Source organism: Meles meles, chromosome 16, assembly GCF_922984935.1.
Source record: "Meles meles chromosome 16, mMelMel3.1 paternal haplotype, whole genome shotgun sequence".
Classification (NCBI taxonomy): domain Eukaryota; kingdom Metazoa; phylum Chordata; class Mammalia; order Carnivora; family Mustelidae; genus Meles; species Meles meles.
Window position 1 is genome coordinate 47,639,448 of NC_060081.1, and position 19,366 is coordinate 47,658,813.

Genomic DNA, 19,366 nt, shown 5'->3' on the forward strand with positions numbered 1-19,366 from the left:
AGAACGTTGACAGGCTTAATATTAATTTGAATGAGCTTAGATATTAACCAGATGGCTGTTGCATTTGCTACAGAATGCAAATATGTTGCAAAATGCATTTGCTATTGTTGATTTAATTTTATAATTTTAGATTTTTATGATAAAATTTCTCACTTTTTAAAAAAACTTATATTTCTGGTTCAAGCTCCAGAAGGTAAACTGTTCTTCACTACGGTGTTTCCCCAAAATATATTTCACAAGACTCCAAGCATGTAAGTGGCCACAAGGAAAAACTATTTCAAGGGTCAAAGACAAAAGGAAAATGTCACTGTCTTTAGTCTGTCTGACAAATGTGAAATCAACATGTCTCAATTTGCTGTATCCAATGTTTCTCTAACAAGTTTGACAGTGGAACCAATTTTGCATGTAATGCTTATCAATATCCCAGCAATTCAGAGGTTCATGGAACACACACTGGGAAGTAATATTCTATAGAACTTTAAGAGGCTTCCTTTTTTTTTTTTTTTCTTTTACAGGATTTACATTTTAAAACACATTTGATCCCTGAATGCATCTGAAGTTCATTTCATTATATGGTGCTTTTAAGTAATTCAATGATTGGTCCTTTCCTTGTCCTCTCCTATTGTTTTAAGAAAGTCACTTATCAAATAACCAAGTCTGGGGAGAATTTTAAAACTGGATTTTGTTCTTCTCAGAAAACATTAACACTAAAAAATGGGATTTATTTCTCCAGTGTGGGACTGATGTTAATGGCTTTGTACTTGAAGCAACTCCTTGGGACAACTGATTAAATCTATCAATTTATATTAAGCCTGGTGGTAATTTTCTTGGTGATTTTCATGGGGCTGTGTCAAGTCCTTCTGGAACCTTGAGTTATTTGGGCAAGAAGCTCCCAGACATGGTGTCGAGATGAGATTAGGGAGAATAGAGTGGAGAAGTAGGGCTGTCTCACCTGAAAAAGCATGGAAATGCCATGTCTCAACCCTCAAGTCATATTTCTACATTTAAACTGACCCTAGAAAATAGGATTTTATGCTAGAATCCACCTTAGCCTTTCCAGTTCCCACTGCAGCCCCTTTCTACATGAGACTGTTATTGGAAGGGGAAAAATCCTTTTGGAGTCCAAGTCAAGTACTATTTGAGGTTCTAAAGTATAAAAAAGAGTAAGAAATACTCCCCTTATGTTCTAAACAAGATTTTTACATTTTATAATTGATAATTATGACTATGTTAATATCAGTGTATATCATTAAAAACTCTCCCCATTTAGAAAAAAAATCACCAAATACAGATTAATCTAACTTTAATCTTCTTTTTAAGGGAGACATCTCTCAGAACTCGTTGCCCTAAAATATGCCTTAATACCATTTTCAAATTCTAGAGAGACGGTGTCCGTAGGTACAGGAGTGAGAACCTGGCTTTTCACTTAAACTTAGGAGTAATTCACTTCTACAGTTGGAAATCAAGAAAGTAAATTTTATGGATTTCTGGCTATAGAATGGATTGCATCTACTGGATAAAATGTCGGGATTTTTACCTTTTCCTTCATTATCAACTATAGTCATGTCAGCCTTTGCCTTGGCTAATATTTCCATGGACAATTCATGCCCCAGCTCTGCAGCCCTCATTGCCGGAGTACAACCCATCTTGTCTCGCACATCAGGGTGAGCACCAAGGCTAAGGAGAAAGCTGACCATATCAGCGTCATTGGAAACCGAGGCCAAGTGCAAAGCACTGTTTCCATTGAGGGGGTCTGTGAAATTGATCAGTTCAGGGTATCCAAGCCTGATCAGCTTTTCTATCTGCTTCGTGTCTTTGTTCCGAACACACTGAAGAACTTTGTAGATCTGCAAGTTCTCAAGTCTCCTATCGGCTAAAGCCATACTCGACCACCTTCTTGAAAATGCTTTTCTGGACCAAACAAAAACTATAGCACAAAAACAGAAACATACAACTCCAAGTTAATTTGGTCATCTTTATTCCAGTATAAATAATAATATTTTAAGTCTTCCCTAAGAAGAGATACTGTTTCTCACGAAATGTTATTACCACCATTTATTGCAATTGATGTCACAAAAAGTATAAATTACACATAAATACAGAGAATATTCAGCTAGCACAAAGCTAAAATATTTCAAAACAAATCTTCCATCATAATTAATATCAGCCTTGCTAATACAGCTTTCTTGTTAATCTAATTTGTTTCATTTACCCCTGTTTGCTCGACACAGCCTCCCTATTTTATCCATGAAGAAGGTAAGGCTAACGAAAATGCCAAGGTAAGAATTTGAGCTCCCCACTCTATGGCACCATACCAGCATGCCTTCCTAACCTAGAAACCACACAGGTTTTAGCAGTTAACAAAAGTTACAAAGAACGTGTAGAATCTTGAGGTGCTTATTACAAGCAGGGATCTACTGGGCTTGGTGAGATACCAAATGTGATGGATGATTCATGTCACTTCACATGGGAATGAGATAGGTAAGTGGCTGAGAGGCAACTGTAATTTTCATAAATAATCCCACTGTTAAATTGTGATAAGCATTCTCATATGTAATTTTATCTCTTCTTTTCTGTTTATGGAAAAACAATCTTTTTTTTTTTTTTTTTTTTTTCCATTTTATTTATTTTTTCAGCGTAACAGTATTCATTCTTTTTGCACAACACCCAGTGCTCCATGCAAAACGTGCCCTCCCCATTACCCACCACCTGTTCCCCCAACCTCCCACCCCTGACCCTTCAAAACCCTCAGGTTGTTTTTCAGAGTCCATAGTCTCTTATGGTTCGCCTCCCCTCCCCAATGTCCATAGCCCGCTCCCCCTCTCCCAATCCCACCTCCCCCCAGCAACCCCCAGTTTGTTTTGTGAGATTAAGAGTCATTTATGGTTTGTCTCCCTCCCAATCCCATCTTGTTTCATTTATTCTTCTCCTATCCCCCTACCCCCCCATGTTGCTTCTCCATGTCCTCATATCAGGGAGATCATATGATAGTTGTCTTTCTCCGATTGACTTATTTCACTAAGCATGATACGCTCTAGTTCCATCCACGTCGTCGCAAATGGCAAGATTTCATTTCTTTTGATGGCTGCATAGTATTCCATTGTGTATATATACCACATCTTCTTTATCCATTCATCTGTTGATGGACATCTAGGTTCTTTCCATAGTCTGGCTATTGTAGACATTGCTGCTATAAACATTCGGGTACACGTGCCCCTTCGGATCACTATGTTTGTATCTTTAGGGTAAATACCCAGTAGTGCAATTGCTGGGTCATAGGGTAGTTCTATTTTCAACATTTTGAGGAACCTCCATGCTGTTTTCCAGAGTGGTTGCACCAGCTTGCATTCCCACCAACAGTGGAGGAGGGTTCCCCTTTCTCCACATCCTCTCCAGCATCTGTCATTTCCTGACTTGTTAATTTTAGCCATTCTGACTGGTGTGAGGTGATATCTCATTGTGGTTTTGATTTGTATTTCCCTGATGCCGAGTGACGTGGAGCACTTTTTCATGTGTCTGTTGGCCATCTGGATGTCTTCTTTGCAGAAATGTCTGTTCATGTCCTCTGCCCATTTCTTGATTGGATTGTTTGTTCTTTGGGTGTTGAGTTTGCTAAGTTCCTTATAGATTTTGGATACTAGCCCTTTATCTGATATGTCGTTTGCAAATATCTTCTCCCATTCTGTCAGCTGTCTTTTGGTTTTGTTAACTGTTTCCTTTGCTGTGCAAAAGCTTTTGATCTTGATGAAATCCCAATAGTTCATTTTTGCCCTTGCTTCCCTTGCCTTTGCCGTTGTTCCTAGGAAGATGTGGCTGCGGCTGAGGTCGAAGAGGTTGCTGCCTGCATTCTCCTCAAGGATTTTGATGGATTCCTTTCTCACATTGAGGTCCTTCATCCATTTGGAGTCTATTTTCGTGTGTGGTGTAAGGAAGTGGTCCAATTTCATTTTTCTGCATGTGGCTGTCCAATTTTCCCAGCACCATTTATTGAAGAGGCTGTCTTTTTTCCATTGGACATTCTTTCCTGCTTTGTCGAAGATGAGTTGGCCATAGAGTTGAGGGTCGATTTCTGGGCTCTCTATTCTGTTCCACTGATCTATGTGTCTGTTTTTGTGCCAGTACCATGCTGTCTTGATGATGACAGCTTTGTAATGGAGCTTGAAGTCCGGAATTGTGATGCCACCAACTTTGGCTTTGTTCTTCAATATTCCTTTGGCTATTCGAGGTCTTTTCTGGTTCCATATAAATTTTAGGATTATTTGTTCCATTTCTTTGAAAAAAATGGATGGTATTTTGATAGGGATTGCATTAAATGTGTAGATTGCTTTAGGTAGCATAGACATTTTCACAATATTTATTCTTCCAATCCAGGAGCATGGAACATTTTTCCATTTTTTTGTGTCTTCCTCAATTTCTTTCATGAGTACTTTATAATTTTCTGTGTATAGATTCTTAGTCTCTTTGGTTAGGTTTATTCCTAGGTATCTTATAGTTTTGGGTACAATTGTGAATGGGATTGACTCCTTAATTTCTCTTTCTTCAGTCTTGTTGTTGGTGTACAGAAATGCAACTGATTTCTGTGCATTGATTTTATATCCTGACACTTTACTGAATTCCTGTACAAGTTCTAGCAGTTTTGGAGTGGAGTCTTTTGGGTTTTCCACATATAGTATCATATCATCTGCGAAGAGTGATAGTTTGACTTCTTCTTTACCAATTTGGATGCCTTTAATTTCTTTTTGTTGTCTGATTGCTGAGGCTAGGACTTCTAATACTATGTTGAATAGCAGTGGTGATAATGGACATCCCTGCCGTGTTCCTGACCTTAATGGAAAAGCTTTCAGTTTTTCTCCATTGAGAATGATATTTGCGGTGGGTTTTTCATAGATGGCTTTGATAATATTGAGGTATGTGCCCTCTATCCCTACACTTTGAAGAGTTTTGATCAGGAAGGGATGCTGTACTTTGTCAAATGCTTTTTCAGCATCTATTGAGAGTATCATATGGTTCTTGTTCTTTCTTTTATTAATGTGTTCTATCACATTGATTGATTTGCGGATGTTGAACCAACCCTGCAGCCCTGGAATAAATCCCACTTGATCGTGGTGAATAATCCTTTTAATGTACTGTTGAATCCTATTGGCTAGTATTTTGGCGAGAATTTTTGCGTCTGTGTTCATCAAGGATATTGGTCTGTAGTTCTCTTTTTTGGTGGGATCCTTGTCTGGTTTTGGGATCAAGGTGATGCTGGCCTCGTAGAATGAGTTTGGAAGTTTTCCTTCCATTTCTATTTTTTGGAACAGTTTCAGGAGAATAGGAATGAGTTCTTCTTTAAATGTTTGGTAGAATTCCCCTGGGAAGCCATCTGGCCCTGGGCTTTTGTTTGTTTGGAGATTTTTGATGACTGTTTCAATCTCCTTACTGGTTATGGGCCTGTTCAGGTTTTCTATTTCTTCCTGGTTCAGTTGTGGTAGTTTATATGTCTCTAGGAATGCATCCATTTCTTCCAGATTGTCCAATTTGTTGGTGTAGAGTTGCTCATAGTATGTTCTTATAATTGTCTGTATTTCTTTGGTGTTAGTTGTGATCTCTCCTCTTTCATTCATGATTTTATTGATTTGGGTCCTTTCTCTTTTCTTTTTGATGAGTCTGGCCAGGGGTTTATCAATCCTATTGATTCTTTCAAAGAACCAGCTCCTAGTTTCATTGATTTTTTCTATTGTTTTTTTGGTTTCTATTTCATTGATTTCTGCTCTGATCTTTATGATTTCTCTTCTCCTGCTGGGTTTAGGGTTTCTTTCTTGTTCTTTCTCCAGCTCCTTTACGCGTAGGGTTAGGTTGTGTACTTGAGACCTTTCTTGTTTCTTGAGAAAGGCTTGTACCGCTATATATTTTCCTCTCAGGACTGCCTTTGCTGTGTCCCACAGATTTTGAACTGTTGTGTTTTCATTATCATTTGTTTCCATGAATTTTTTCAATTCTTCTTTAATTTCCTGGTTAGCCCATTCATTCTTTAGAAGGATGCTGTTTAGTCTCCATGTATTTGGGTTCTTTCCAGCTTTCGTCTTGTGATTGAGTTCTAGCATCAGAGCATTGTGGTCTGAAAATATGCAGGGAATAATCCTAATCTTTTGATACCGGTTGAGACCTGATTTGTGACCCAGGATGTGATCTATTCTGGAGAAGGTTCCATGTGCACTAGAGAAGAATGTGTATTCTGTTGCTTTGGGATGAAATGTTCTGAATATATCTGTGATGTCCATCTGGTCCAGTGTGTCATTTAAGGCCTTTATTTCCTTGTTGATCTTTTGCTTGGATGATCTGTCCATTTCAGTGAGGGGAGTGTTAAAGTCCCCTACTATTATTGTATTATTATTGATGTGTTTCTTTGATTTTGTTATTAATTGGTTGATATAGTTGGCTGCTCCCATGTTAGGGGCATAGATATTTAAAATTGTTAGATCTTCTTGTTGGACAGACCCTTTGAGTAGGATATAGTGTCCTTCCTCATCTCTTATTATAGTCTTTGGCTTAAAATCTAATTGATCTGATATAAGGATTGCCACCCCAGCTTTCTTCTGATGCCCATTAGCATGATAAATGGTTTTCCACCCCCTCACTTTAAATCTGGAGGTGTCTTCGCGTCTAAAATGAGTTTCTTGTAGGCAACATACTGATGGGTTTTGTTTTTTTATCCATTCTGATACCCTGTGTCTTTTGATTGGGGCATTTAGCCCATTAACATTCAGGGTAACTATTGAGAGATATGAATTTAGTGCCATTATTAGCCTGTAAGGTGACTGTTACTGTATATTGTCTCTGTACCTTTCTGATCTACTACTTTTAGGCTCTCTCTTTGCTTAGAGGACCCCTTTCAATATTTCCTGGAGACCTGGTTTGGTGTTTGCAAATTCTTTCAGTTTTTGTTTGTCCTGGAAGATTTTGATCTCTCCTTCTATTTTCAATGATAGCCTAGCTGGATAGAGTATTCTTGGCTGCATGTTTTTCTCGTTGAGTGCTCTGAATATATCATGCCAGCTCTTCCTGGCCTGCCAGGTCTCTGTGGATAAGTCTGCTGCCAATCTAATATTTTTACCATTGTATGTTACAGACTTCTTTTCTCGGGCTGCTTTCAGGATTTTCTCTTTGTCACTAAGACTTGTCAATTTTACTATTAGGTGACGGGGTGTGGACCTATTCTTGTTGACTTTGAGGGGGGTTCTCTGCATCTCCTGGATTTTGATGCTTGTTCCCTTTGCCATATTAGGGAAATTCTCTCCAATGATTCTCTCCAATAGACCTTCTGCTCCCCTCTCTGTTTCTTCTTCTTCTGGAATCCCAATTATTCTAATGTTGTTTCGTCTTATGGTGTCACTTATCTCTCGAATTCTCCCCTCATGGTCCAGTAGCTGTTTGTCCCTCTTTTGCTCGGCTTCCTTATTCTCTGTCATTTGGTCTTCTATATCACTAATTCTTTCTTCTGCCTCATTTATCCTAGCAGTGAGAGCCTCCATTTTTGATTGCACCTCATTAATAGCTTTTTTGATTTCAACTTGGTTAGATTTTAGTTCTTTAATTTCTCCAGAAAGGGCTTTAATATCTCCAGAGAGGGTTTCTCTAATATCTTCCATGCCTTTTTCGAGCCCGGCTAGAATGTTCAGAATCGTCATTCTGAACTCTTGATCTGACATAGTACCAATGTCTGTGTTGATTAGGTCCCTAGCCTTCGGTACTGTCTCTTGTTCTTTTGTTTGTGGTGATTTTTTCCGCCTTGTCATTTTGTCCAGATAAGAGGATATGAAGGAGCAAATAAACTACTAATAGGGTGGCAAAGACCCCGGAAAAATGCGCTGTAACCAAATCAGAAGAGACCCCAAATTGTGGGGGGGAGAAAGGGGATAAAAAACAGGTTCTGAAAAAAAAAGGAAAAAAAAGAAAAGAAAAAAATTTAAAAAATAAAACAAATAAAAAAATATAAAAAAGAAAGAAAAAATATATATATTTAGATGAACTAGTCAAAAAATGTTAAAAAAGAAAAGGGCAAAAGTTTTAAAAAAATTTAGCAGAAGAAGAAAAAAGAAAAAAGAAAAAAAAATTGAAAAAAGAAAAAAAAAATTGAAAAAAGAAAAAAAAAATTGAAGTAGCCGCAAGACTAAAGAATCATGGGGAGAAAGCCATGAGTTCCGTGCTTTGCTTTCTCCTCCTCTGGAATTGCTCTGCTGTCTTAGGAATTGAATCTGCTTTCTCCTTGATAGATGAACTTCGTCCTGGCTGGATATTTTGTTGATCTTCTGGGGGAGGGGCCTGTTGTAGTGATTCTCAAGTGTCTTTGCCCGAGGCGGGATTGCACCGCCCTTACCGGCGGCCGGACTAAGTAATCGGCTCGGGTTCGCTTTTGGGAGCTTCTGTTCCCTGAACGCTTTCCGTAGAGTTCCGGAGGACGGGAATGAAAATGGCGGCCTCCCAGTCTCCGGCCCGGAGGAGCCGAGAGCCTGGGGCCCCACTCCTCAGTGCGCCCCCAGAGGACAGCACCCAATCACTCCCGTATCCCCAGCCTCTAGCCGCGCTCGGAGCTCACCCAGCCCGCGACCAGTTCAAGGTAACCCCGAGCTGAGAGTTCAGTCCTCGGCTCTGTCTTTGCAGCCGGTTTTCCGTTCTAATACCTGCAAGCTCTCCGACACTCTGACACCCCCGATCCTTCTGTGACCTTGCGGGGCCTGGGGCCACGCTGGCCCCGCGTGGGCTTCACCCCGGTTTAGCCCCTGGAGCAATGTCCCTCAGTGGAACAGACTTTTAAAAGTCCTGATTTTGTGCTCCGTTCCTCCGCCGCTTGCCGGGAGCCGGCCCCTCCCCCCGCGGTCTATCTTCCCGTCGTTTTAGATTCACTTCTCCGCCAGTCCTACCTTTCAGAAAGTGGTTGATTTTCTGTTTCTAGAGTTGCTGTTCTTCTTCTCTTCACTCTCCCGTTGGATTTGTAGGTGTTTGCAATGTTTAGATAAGCTATCGAGCTGATCTCCTGTTACCTGATGTAGTCTCAGGCTGCTACTTCTCCGCCATCTTGACTCCCTCTGGAAAAACAATCTTTTGAATTGAGTCATAGGTCATGCTGGGCATACCCAGATTGCTTTTCTTTCCTCAATTTTTCTGGAAAAAGAACCCCACTGTCATACTGGGGATCCATTCCAGATCATCCATTCCTGCTATCTGATGACAAATCGTTGCCCAGACTTCTAATTTGACTTACTGCTTCCACAATGGGCCCCTAACTCCTCTTCTCTGGTCAGTCCTCAGAAAAAAATTTAAAAGTGTATCTCAGATGAGGTCAAGCAAGCTCCCACCCCCAAATTCTGGATGGGGCTGCCTCTTTTATCCCTTGTGATAGGAATGGGTCTGAGACCGGGGCTTAGCCAGTGTTGAGTGAACTCTCTCCCCGGGTACCATGAATGTCTCAAGTCCCACAGCTTGGGACTCAGTTGTGCCAGAATTCACCTACCACTTAAGTGAGTCCACACGACATGTTAGGGCAACATGAGCTCGGGGTTGCAGGAGTAAATATGCCCTCCCCACCCCTCTTAACTTAGCATAAGCTAGTTAGCCGAGCTTCTGTTGTTTGCAATGGAAAGGATTCCATCTTACTGCAAAATTTGAAACTGTGTCACCTTTTCTCCACAAACCTGCTCCCTTGCCTACTATCCCTGGGGAGCACTGGTGAGGAGCGAACCCCACTTACTCCTCTTTAGTTGTGTCTCTCCAGGCAAACCCATCTCCATTGCCTGCTCCCCTCCTACATCACCACCCACTCTTCATCCCCCCCTTTGCTGACCTGGCTCCCCTCTTCTGTCAGAAGCCTAGGGGTTGGAGTGCCCAGGGCTTGGCCCTCAGGACCTTTCTATATTCCCACACAATGCCCTGATGGTCTCATCCCATCTCATGACCTTCATCCCAATTTGAGGCTTCTGATCATTCATTCTCAAATTTATACAGCCATCTCTGGCTCTCCCCAGAGTCCAAAGTGAGGTCTCTACCTATTGACTCTTCATTTTCACATGGACCTCTACTGGGCATGTAAATGTAACTCTGACCTTCTCCAGTTCTCCCCACTTCCAATGATGTCATCACCATCCATGAGTCTACTCAGAGGAAGATACCAGAAATTATTCTTATTCATTCTTTCCCCGCAGATCCCCTACTCTTTAAATTCATCAGCAAACCCCTTATTTCTACCTCCAGAATATAACCCAACATCAGCTGCCAGTGGTGCCCTCCTTGGCCAAATCCTTGCCCCAGACTCTAGGTTGTCTCACTGCTTCTTCAGCAGCCCTCCAGAGCCCCTTCTTTATTCAGTCCCCAGAAAAATCTTTCTAAAATGTAGATCAGACAAGCTTCCACCCTCAACATTTTAGCATAACTATTTCTGAACATAAAGAAAACTTGAACACTCATATATCTATCTACCACTGAAATCCTACCATGAATGCCTTACTTGCTTTATCACACATCTAGCCATCCCTCTCTCTATCCACTCATCCATCTTTTTTGATCCATTTCAAAGTAAATTGCAGACATATTCCAGCATATAATATCTGGATTTCAATATTTGCTTACAGTTTTTTTTTTCTTTTTGTCTTTTGAATACATAATGTCTTAGGTGTACCATTCCATGGGTTTTGATAAACACACACATCTATGTAACCCAAACTCCTGTTAGGATATAGAACATGTCACGTCAGAAAGTTCTCTCCAAACTATCTTTTAAAAGCAGTTCAATTATTTTTCATCATCATCAGAATAAATCCAAATACCTCATGATGATCTTTGAAGAGCATTTTCTCTGCCCTTCTGATCTTACTTCACTCCAGCCTCCCTTGATAAGGTGATCTCCAGCCACATTGGCCCCTTCCTATATGTGGAACAAAGCACACTTCTGCCTCTGACTTCTTGTTCCCCCTGCCTGGGGTTCCCTTGGCGCAGAATTGGTCAGTTGGTCCTTCTCACCATTCAAACTGCTGCCACCATGTCACTTCATCCCTTTCTTTTCCACATAATGAAACATCTCTGTATATTACATTTCTGTAGATCTATAGGTACAGATATATCCAATTTATGTGTTGTCATGTGACTTCCCCACTAGTCGAGAGCCTTCATGGAACAGAAGTTTTATAATACCTTTATTTCTCCATCACCCAGAACTTAACTCACACAGGCATTCAAGCAGTGGTTGCTCGATAAAGGATGACTGAAAGTTATAAGATTGAGGAGTAGAAGGAACCCAAGAAAATGCTCAGGTTCCTGGCTTGAGCCACTGGCTACCTGTGTCTGAGATGGGGAGCTCAAGGTGTGGTCCAGATTGGTCAGAGAGTGTAGACAGTTATGCTTTGGGCATGCTGAGTCAGCATCCACAAGGCAATCGGATACACAATTCAAGAGAGAGATCCGAGCCTGGCCTGTGGAGAGCTGTGTGGGAGTTTGGTGGCTGTACAGGAGCCTGAGACTGGGCGACATCCAGGAAGAGAGCATGTCAAGGGTGAAGAGTGACCACCACAGTCAAATTCATGCTGCCGCCACGTCCTTTTCCTCCCACTCTTCTGGCTGTTGTTTTTTCTTTGTGCTTCCTCCTTTGCCACTGAGACATCAAGTCGTCACATGGCTGTGGCTTTAATGTCCTGTTTGCTGTGGCCCCTCTCTTCCCCTCTAATCTGTTTATAACATGTGGTGGACTAGGAAACCAGATAACGCAGCTGCTTAGAGCCTTGTGTGTAACTAGGTTCCCACTTAGTCCTGAGCTGCCCCACAAGTCACCCACTTGGCCTCTGCTGAGTGTTGTGGTCATGTTTACTTTAGCAGCTGTTTATGGTTTCTCTTGCTATTGCCAGCCATAGTCTAGGTAGGGGCCATGTCATACTGCCTATGGAGGCACAAGGTACACAGAATAGGATTTGATGCTTCCAAATAGCTCGTTGACTCTCCTGAATCTCCATCCCCTCATTTGTGCGAGTAGGGACATCCTCATCAATGACTTCAGGGCTGTCTCTGAGGTACCCACCCCCGACAAAGACTTAGCAGCATGTGGTGTCCGCCCATCGAGCTACGTGGGTTAATTCCAGAGTCCGTGGGTGGGTTCTACAGCTTGCACTCTTCCAGCTGAAGCCCTGAAGGACTCTGGGTAGGGAGAGCCTCGCTCAGTGCTGTCCTTCACGACCTGCTGCCAAGGCTGACCAAGAGCCTCGTCCCCTCTGGAGGAAACAACAAAAGTCCTGCCCTCTGGTTCTGGGTTCATCAGTTTCATTTTTTTTTTTTAATTAGGTTCAGCAGTAGAATTTAGTGATTCATCACTTGCATATAACACCCAATGCTCATTACAACAAGTGCCCTCCTTAATGCCCATCAGCCAGTTACCCCATCTCCACCCACCCAGCAACCCTCAGTTTGTTCCCTATAGGTAAGAGTCTCTTATGGTTTGTCTCCCTCTCTGTTTTAATCTTATTTTATTTTTCCTTCCCTTCCCTTACATTCACCTGTTTTGTTTCTTAAATTTCTTACATGAGTGAAGTCATAGGGTATTTGTCTTTCTCTGAAAAACTTATTTCACTTAGCATAATATGCTCTAGTTCTGGGATCTGCAAAAACTTGTGTAGCATCTCTGGTCTTCGGGGAGGGGGGGGTCATCATATATACACATGCCCCACCGTGTACACGTTACCTCTGTATGGGCCTGGAGCCACCTTGGTGTATCCCCATCTCATCATCTATATGGACAGTCTCAAAAGACAGGGAATAGAACAGGATTTCTTGACCCACGGTCCATGTTTGGGTCTGAACCCTCTGAAATTATATGACAATCTGCAGTGTGTGTATGTCTGTGTGTCTGTGTGTGGGTCCTGGTACAGGGAAGATCCATAGAATTTATCAACTTCTCCAAGGAGTCTGTGACACCAGGGTGATTTGCTAGAAAGAGGAAAGGCAGGAGACATGCTTGGAACAGTGGAAAGAGTGTAGGATCGCAGGCGGGGAAATCTGTTGTTGTTTTGTGATACTACTCTGCATCATTTATGCAAACTGGTTACATAAACCTGGACATATTATCTACCTGGTTTGTGCCTCAGCCTCTTTATCTATGAAATAGGGATGACCAGTGTGAAGAGAAAATGAGGCAATCCTAGTAAAATATTTAGCAAAGTCCCTCAATGCAGGCTTGCTTTTTGATTTATAATCAAATTTCCCTGGGTTTCAACTCCTCCTCCATAAACCACGGTATACTTTTGGTTTTGTTGTGTTGTGTTGTGTTGTGGTGTGTGTGTGTGTGTGTGTGTGTGTGTGTTTTACTGTCCATTTCAGCTCCCCCCCCTTTTTTTCTTTTAATATTTTACTTATTTATTTGAGAGAGGGAGGGCAGAGAGAGAGAGAGTACCAGCGGGGGTGAGAGGCAGAGGGAGAGGGACAAGCAAACTTCTCCCTGAGCAGGGAGCCCCATGCAGGTCTCGATCCCAAGACCCTGAGATCAGGGCCGGAGCCCAAGGCAGATGCTTAACCCACCGAGCCACCCAGACACCCCTGTCCCTTTCAGTTTTAAGTCTCAAAAAAATCCGGAGGGGAGCAGGGCGGTTAAGAAGTAATTTCAGGGGAAAGGCCAGGTGGCAGGGAGCAAGGTGCCAAGCTCACCTCTTAGTCCTAAGGGTGATCAGGAGCAGCGGATGACCAGGCACCGACGGGCCTCGGCCTGCGGGGGCGCTCTGTGGCCCCAGCCCTTGTTCTCTGCCACCTGGCTGGGGCCCCAGCCGCGATCTTGGGCTCCCCGAGCGCGGCTTGGGCTCCCAGCCGTGAATGGTGTCTCCGTGGGCAGAGCGGTCGAGGCGGCGCGCGGGGCAGCAGGGAGGGGGTGCGTATGTCCATGGGCCCCTGGTCCGCCGCGGGCAAGCCCGCTGTCAGGTGAGCGCAGGGGGCGGGGTGGGAGCCTCCGAGACCCGGCGGATTGTGAGCTTCAGCCACGCACCGCCCCGCTGCCAGGGCAACGGCTCGGGGGCGCGGCGGGGCGGAGCTCCTGTCCGCCAGCTGCGCGGCCCCGCCAGGTGGCCGGGTCCCCGCCAGGTGGCCGGCCTGGCCCGGATGCTAGAGGAGGGCTCTGCACTCCCAGCACAGCGGGTGGAGGCCGTCTTGCGCCCCACGCCGGCGTCCGCACAGTCCTGCCTTCTTTCATCCTCTTCTCCCGCGCCCTGCCCTTATTTTAAAATGCTAATTCGAAACGTAAAGCTCCTGTGGTACAACCAACCAACCAATCGGTTATAATATAGAATAAAATGATTTTAAAAAGTAAAGTTAAATAGGGGCACCTGGGTGGCTCAGTGGGTTAAAGATTTTGCCTTCAGATCAGGTCATGATCCCAGGCTCATGGATGGAATCGAGCCCTGCATCGGGCTCTTTGCTCAGCAGGGAGCCTGCTTCCTCCTCTCTCTCTCTCTCTGCCTGCCTCTCTGCCTACTTATGGTCTCTGTCTGTCAAATAAATAAATAAAATCTTAAAAAGAAAAAAACAAAGTTAAATAAAAAAAATACACTGTACAATAGAACGAAAAAATCTACTTGTTAGAGACAACTGCTGTAGATTCTTGTAAATCTTCCTAGACTTTTTCTTTGCATACTCTAGGATGCATATAGGCTTAAAAATATTTATACACAAATGGCAGCAAATATTTCAAGGAGATCATTTTATTTCAGGGCCTACAAGGGCGCCCTAACATCCCAACCCCCAACATTTTTTTTGCAGGCAAATTCTGAAAGCTTTTGTTTGTGTGAGTGCAAAACATGTATGCTTTTCAGAATAGTATGCAATGGCTTCTGATTAAAAACAATAGTTCTCCCGTCCCAATCTATTCTATTTTCTATCCAGAGACTCTGAAAATATGATTAAGGACTATTTCATGAACACAAGAGAATATACTATTTAATGTGGAAAGGATGAAGACACAAAGCACACCATGGCTAAAGAAGTTTGCTTCTGGGACGCCTGGGTGGCTCAGTTGGTTAAACAGCTGTTTTTGACTCAGGTCATGATCCCAGCGTTCTGGGATCAAGTCCCACATTGGGCTTCTTACTTGGCAGGGAGCCTGCTTCTCTTTCCGCCTCTGCCTCTGCCTGCTTGTGTGTGCGCGCGCGCTCTATCTCTCTCTCTCTGACAAATAAATCTTAAAAAAAAAAAAAAAAAAAGTTTACTTCTACTGCCAGACTCCCTGTATACTTCTTCCCCGAACTCCATCCTCCCCTTCCTGTCCGCATAGGTAACCACTATTCTGAATTTTGCATTTAGCATCCCCCTTGCCTTTTTTTTTTTTTTAAAGATTTTATTTATTTATTTGACAGAGAGAGATCACAAGCAGGCAGAGAGGCAGGCAGAGAGAGAGAGGAGGAAGCAGGCTCCCTGCGGAGCAGAGAGCCCGATGCGGGGCTCGATCCCAGGACCCTGAGATCATGACCTGAGCCGAAGGCAGTGGCTTAATCCACTGAGCCACCCAGGCGCCCCTCCCCCTTGCCTTTTAAAAATGTGTTGCTTCATAGGAATGCATCCCTAAAAAATGTGTATTTAGTATCGCATATTTTGAGAATTTATAAAAAATGGAGTAGAATGGTGTAGTGTTTTGACATTTTTTCCTTCCAACATCTTGTTTTTGAAATATACCTTTTTTGTTTGATTATAGTTCTTTTATCTTAAGAGCTATATACTGTTCCATTATATTACCATTCCATACCCCTTTTGAATCAACTCTACTACTGATGGACAGTAGAGATGTCTTCAGTATTATAGGGAATTATTATTATAATTCTTCTTATTATTATATTTATATATATTATTATAATGATATATATTTATATATTATATATAATTATATTTATATTTATTATATATAATTTTTATATATAATATATAAATATATATAATTATTATTATAATGTCTTCAGTATTATAGGGAATGCTGCTATGATCATGTTTGTACCTGTCTATAGACAGATGCACACGCTCAGGAGTTTTTCTCGGGTGTATGCCTAGGAGTGAAGTTTCTGGATCATAGGTTATTTATAACATCAAGATAATGTCGACTTGTTTTCCAAGTATATATAGTGATTTAGATGCCCCATCAGCAGTGTGTCTTAGCCAAGACTTGGTTTCGTCACACTAAACTTTTTGCCAATCTAGTGAGTATAAATTGGTATTTCATGATTTCACTTGACATGCTAAGATTAATGATTGTTAGTCTAAGAGCTCGATTTTTGGGGGGAAATACTTGAGTGTGACTTTACTGGCAAGTTGCACTACTCACCCTCACCTACATACCCCATAACTCTCTTCAATATTTTAACAGGACCAATGTGAATTGCACTTGACTTTATTACAACTCTTGTGGCAAATATTGAGTAACCGTGGAGTAGACATCTGAGAGCTGAATGAAATCTCGGAGGCAACCAGTCTGACTCACTGTCCTCACTTGGTTCCTGGGACATTTTTTTCCCCTGGAAAGGATACTCTGAGTTTCAGAAAAATGCTCTTTGTTTTTAGGAGCAAGTAGCTGAAAAGTAGCTTCTCTGTGATAATCCTATTTGATTTCAAACTTGGCAGTCTAAGGAAGCTAGCTAGGTATGCTGACTTACTTACACAGTAGCTTCCTGTCAGTGAGGGGGCGGGCAGAACATGGGGGAAATGTTGGCGACCCCACAGATTGGTAAATAGAGACTACCTTTCCCCTCTTTCACCAAAAGTCTTCAAAACACTGAAGTTCTTTCTTTCTTTCTTTTTTTTTAAAGATTTTATTTCTTTATTTGACAGAGAGAGAGAGATCACAAGTAGGCAGAAAGGCAGGCAGAGAGAGAGGGGGAAGCAGGCTCCGTGCTGAGCAGAGAGCCCGATGCAGGACCCTGAGATCATGACCTGAACCAAAGGCAGATGCTTAACCCTCTGAGCCACCCAGACACCCCAAACCACTAAAGTTCTTAACTTGAACTTTGTTTATATTTTTGCTCTTAGCCATTTGGCAGTTAAGTCATCCAAACTTGGGCAACACAAAGAAAGAATGGGAGGAAAGGGTGCTAACAGTCCTACTGCTTGAAGTAAAGCTAATCTAAAAGTGGCAGAAAAGTTTATGTAGTTCTTACCAGTACAGACGGATGCATGGGCGAAGTTCCCTACCAGTGATCAAATTTGTGCTTCGTCTTTATCTGGTATTCAATAAAATTTTATCTTTAAGTTACAACTACACAAAGGGATTACACATTTAGTACTTATGCAGTCCCAGACATTCTGCAAAATGCTTGGTAAATAAAGTGATTCTATTGAATTACTTCCCACATCTTTATAAAAGTTGTCATTAAAATCCAATAATAAATTGCATTAGCTACCAGAGCCCTTAAATTCATATTTACCGGCCTGAAAGGCTGGCCACAGACTAGCTGTTCCTTAGCAATACTGTATTAATTTAAATGTGGAAATAATTGAAATATGAGTTAGTAACTGGTGTGGCATTCCAGTGGGGGAGACTAGAAAGAAAATCTGTTAAGTTGTTATGGATTTTTTCATAAGATTGGGGCAGAGTTTGTAGAGTTTATTATTGCTACCTTTCCAAAAATACTTTAAAAATTTATCTTTGATATTGCCCGTGTGTTTATATTTTTTTCCCTCTAAAAATCAATCTTTCAGGGTGCCAGAGAATTATGGCGGAGGCTGTTGGCTATGTTGCACCACACACTGATTTAAAGCTTCATGTATTGTACAAGTAAATGATGGATTCCTAACATATTTAGTTGTTTCTTTCCAAAAGGGAAATAAAAACATGTCAAAAAGCTTTGCAATGGAAAATAAATTCACTGACAACATAGAGCACTGCTTACTACTTTCATTAAGGACTTACACGCTTCATTTATATCTTGGCAATTACGAAACACCTCTTGAAGGAAAGAATGTTGAGCCAGCATAGAAAAGTCTGGATAAATGGATAAATGTATTCACATCAGGATCTGTGCTTTTTTCTGTCCTGGAGTAAGGCCTTTGAAGATGAAGGAGAAAAATGTTTGTAAATCTGAAATAAACACCTCAAAAGTTCTCTTGTCCCTGAACACTAACAATATTTGTAAGCCATTGCTGTATTATTCAGATTTCCTAAGTACTTGCTTAACTGTACTGTATCAATCTAATTCTAACACTATATTAAATGTCTCACAGTCAGTATACTTTTATCAAGTTCTTCTTCCATTTCTAGTCATTTTCACTGCCACACTGTTCGTGCATACAGATTTATGACAATACAATATCTGGTTATTGCTTATGCTTTTTACTGTTATGTAATGTCTCTCCTTTTCTCAGGGAGTGTCCATAACCTTTCATTCCTCATGGTCTAATAATCTTTTTGTGTATCTTCCATCCAATGTCTTATTTTTAAACTTTCATTATCAATTTACAGGTATGTTTCTGTAAATACTAAATAACTAGATTTTTCTATTATTATGTCCATTCTATCTCCATCTTTTGATGAGAGCATGGAATATATTGACATTTAGTGTAACAAGGGATATACTTCATTTTAGTCTCTTAATCCTATTGTTTATTATTTCATTTTCTCTGTTGTCATCTCTTTTTCCCCTTATTTTTCTGGTTTCTCAAATTCCTCTTTGTTAACTTGGGAAATCTGGTGGATTTTTCCATCCCATTAATAATCACCTTGCGTTTTCAGGCACTAATATTGTACTTTTTATTTTATAAAAATAAGATAACTCTTCCCCACTTATTTCCAGAAGCTCTATTCTCTCAATGCTTTCCCCACTGTCCTTTCCCCAAATACTCGTCTACTCTTAGATCTTTGGGATGTCACATTTCTCCACATCTCTCTCAAGAGTTGATACCAACTGTTGAGTTTGGCCAAAATAAATTAGTACTTTTAATTTCAGGTATTTATTATGTTATCACTGGCAGTATCCATCTTCCATATCAATGCATATGACACATTTCCAGGAAATTTAAACTTTTTCATTGAAAGGCAGTTTCACAGTGCAGTTATGAGCTTAGGCACATGAGTCAGAATCCCTGGGCTTTGTGTCTCAGCTCTCCTGTCTACTAACCCTGTAAATTTGAGCAAGTTAAATAACTTGTTTGTGCCTCAGTGTAGAGAATAATACCATTGTGGTCGGTTAAAATGTCCACATGTTCTTTGACCTTCCCCTCAAAGAAGTGGAGCCTAATTCTGCTCTCCCCCACTCTAATGGGTGATGGATTTCGTCTCTTGCTTCTAGTGACTAGAATAAAGTGGAAATGACAGTGTGTAACATCGGAGATGAGATCATAAAAGACACTGCGACTTCTGAATCTCTCTCTTTCAAACACAATGTTCGCT

At 41.5% G+C, this 19,366-nt stretch overlaps 1 protein-coding gene across 5 annotated transcripts in view; it reads right to left on the reverse strand.

The window, feature by feature from the left end:
• The window catches only part of ANKEF1 (ankyrin repeat and EF-hand domain containing 1), a 33,608-nt gene extending 19,676 nt beyond the window's left edge, over nt 1–13,932 (reverse strand). For 2 of the 5 annotated variants that reach the window (XM_045980180.1, XM_045980179.1), the window contains exon 1: nt 13,660–13,928. Coding sequence is in view for 2 of the 5 variants with exons in the window: in XM_045980176.1 (XP_045836132.1) it covers nt 1,538–1,883 (346 nt within the window). In the remaining 3 variants the exon portion in view is untranslated. Of the gene's footprint in view, nt 1–1,537; nt 2,585–13,659 lie in introns of those variants that run through there. The other 3 variants (XM_045980176.1, XM_045980178.1, XM_045980177.1) reach the window with 3 other exon arrangements.
• Nucleotides 13,933–19,366: the final 5,434 nt, after the last annotated feature.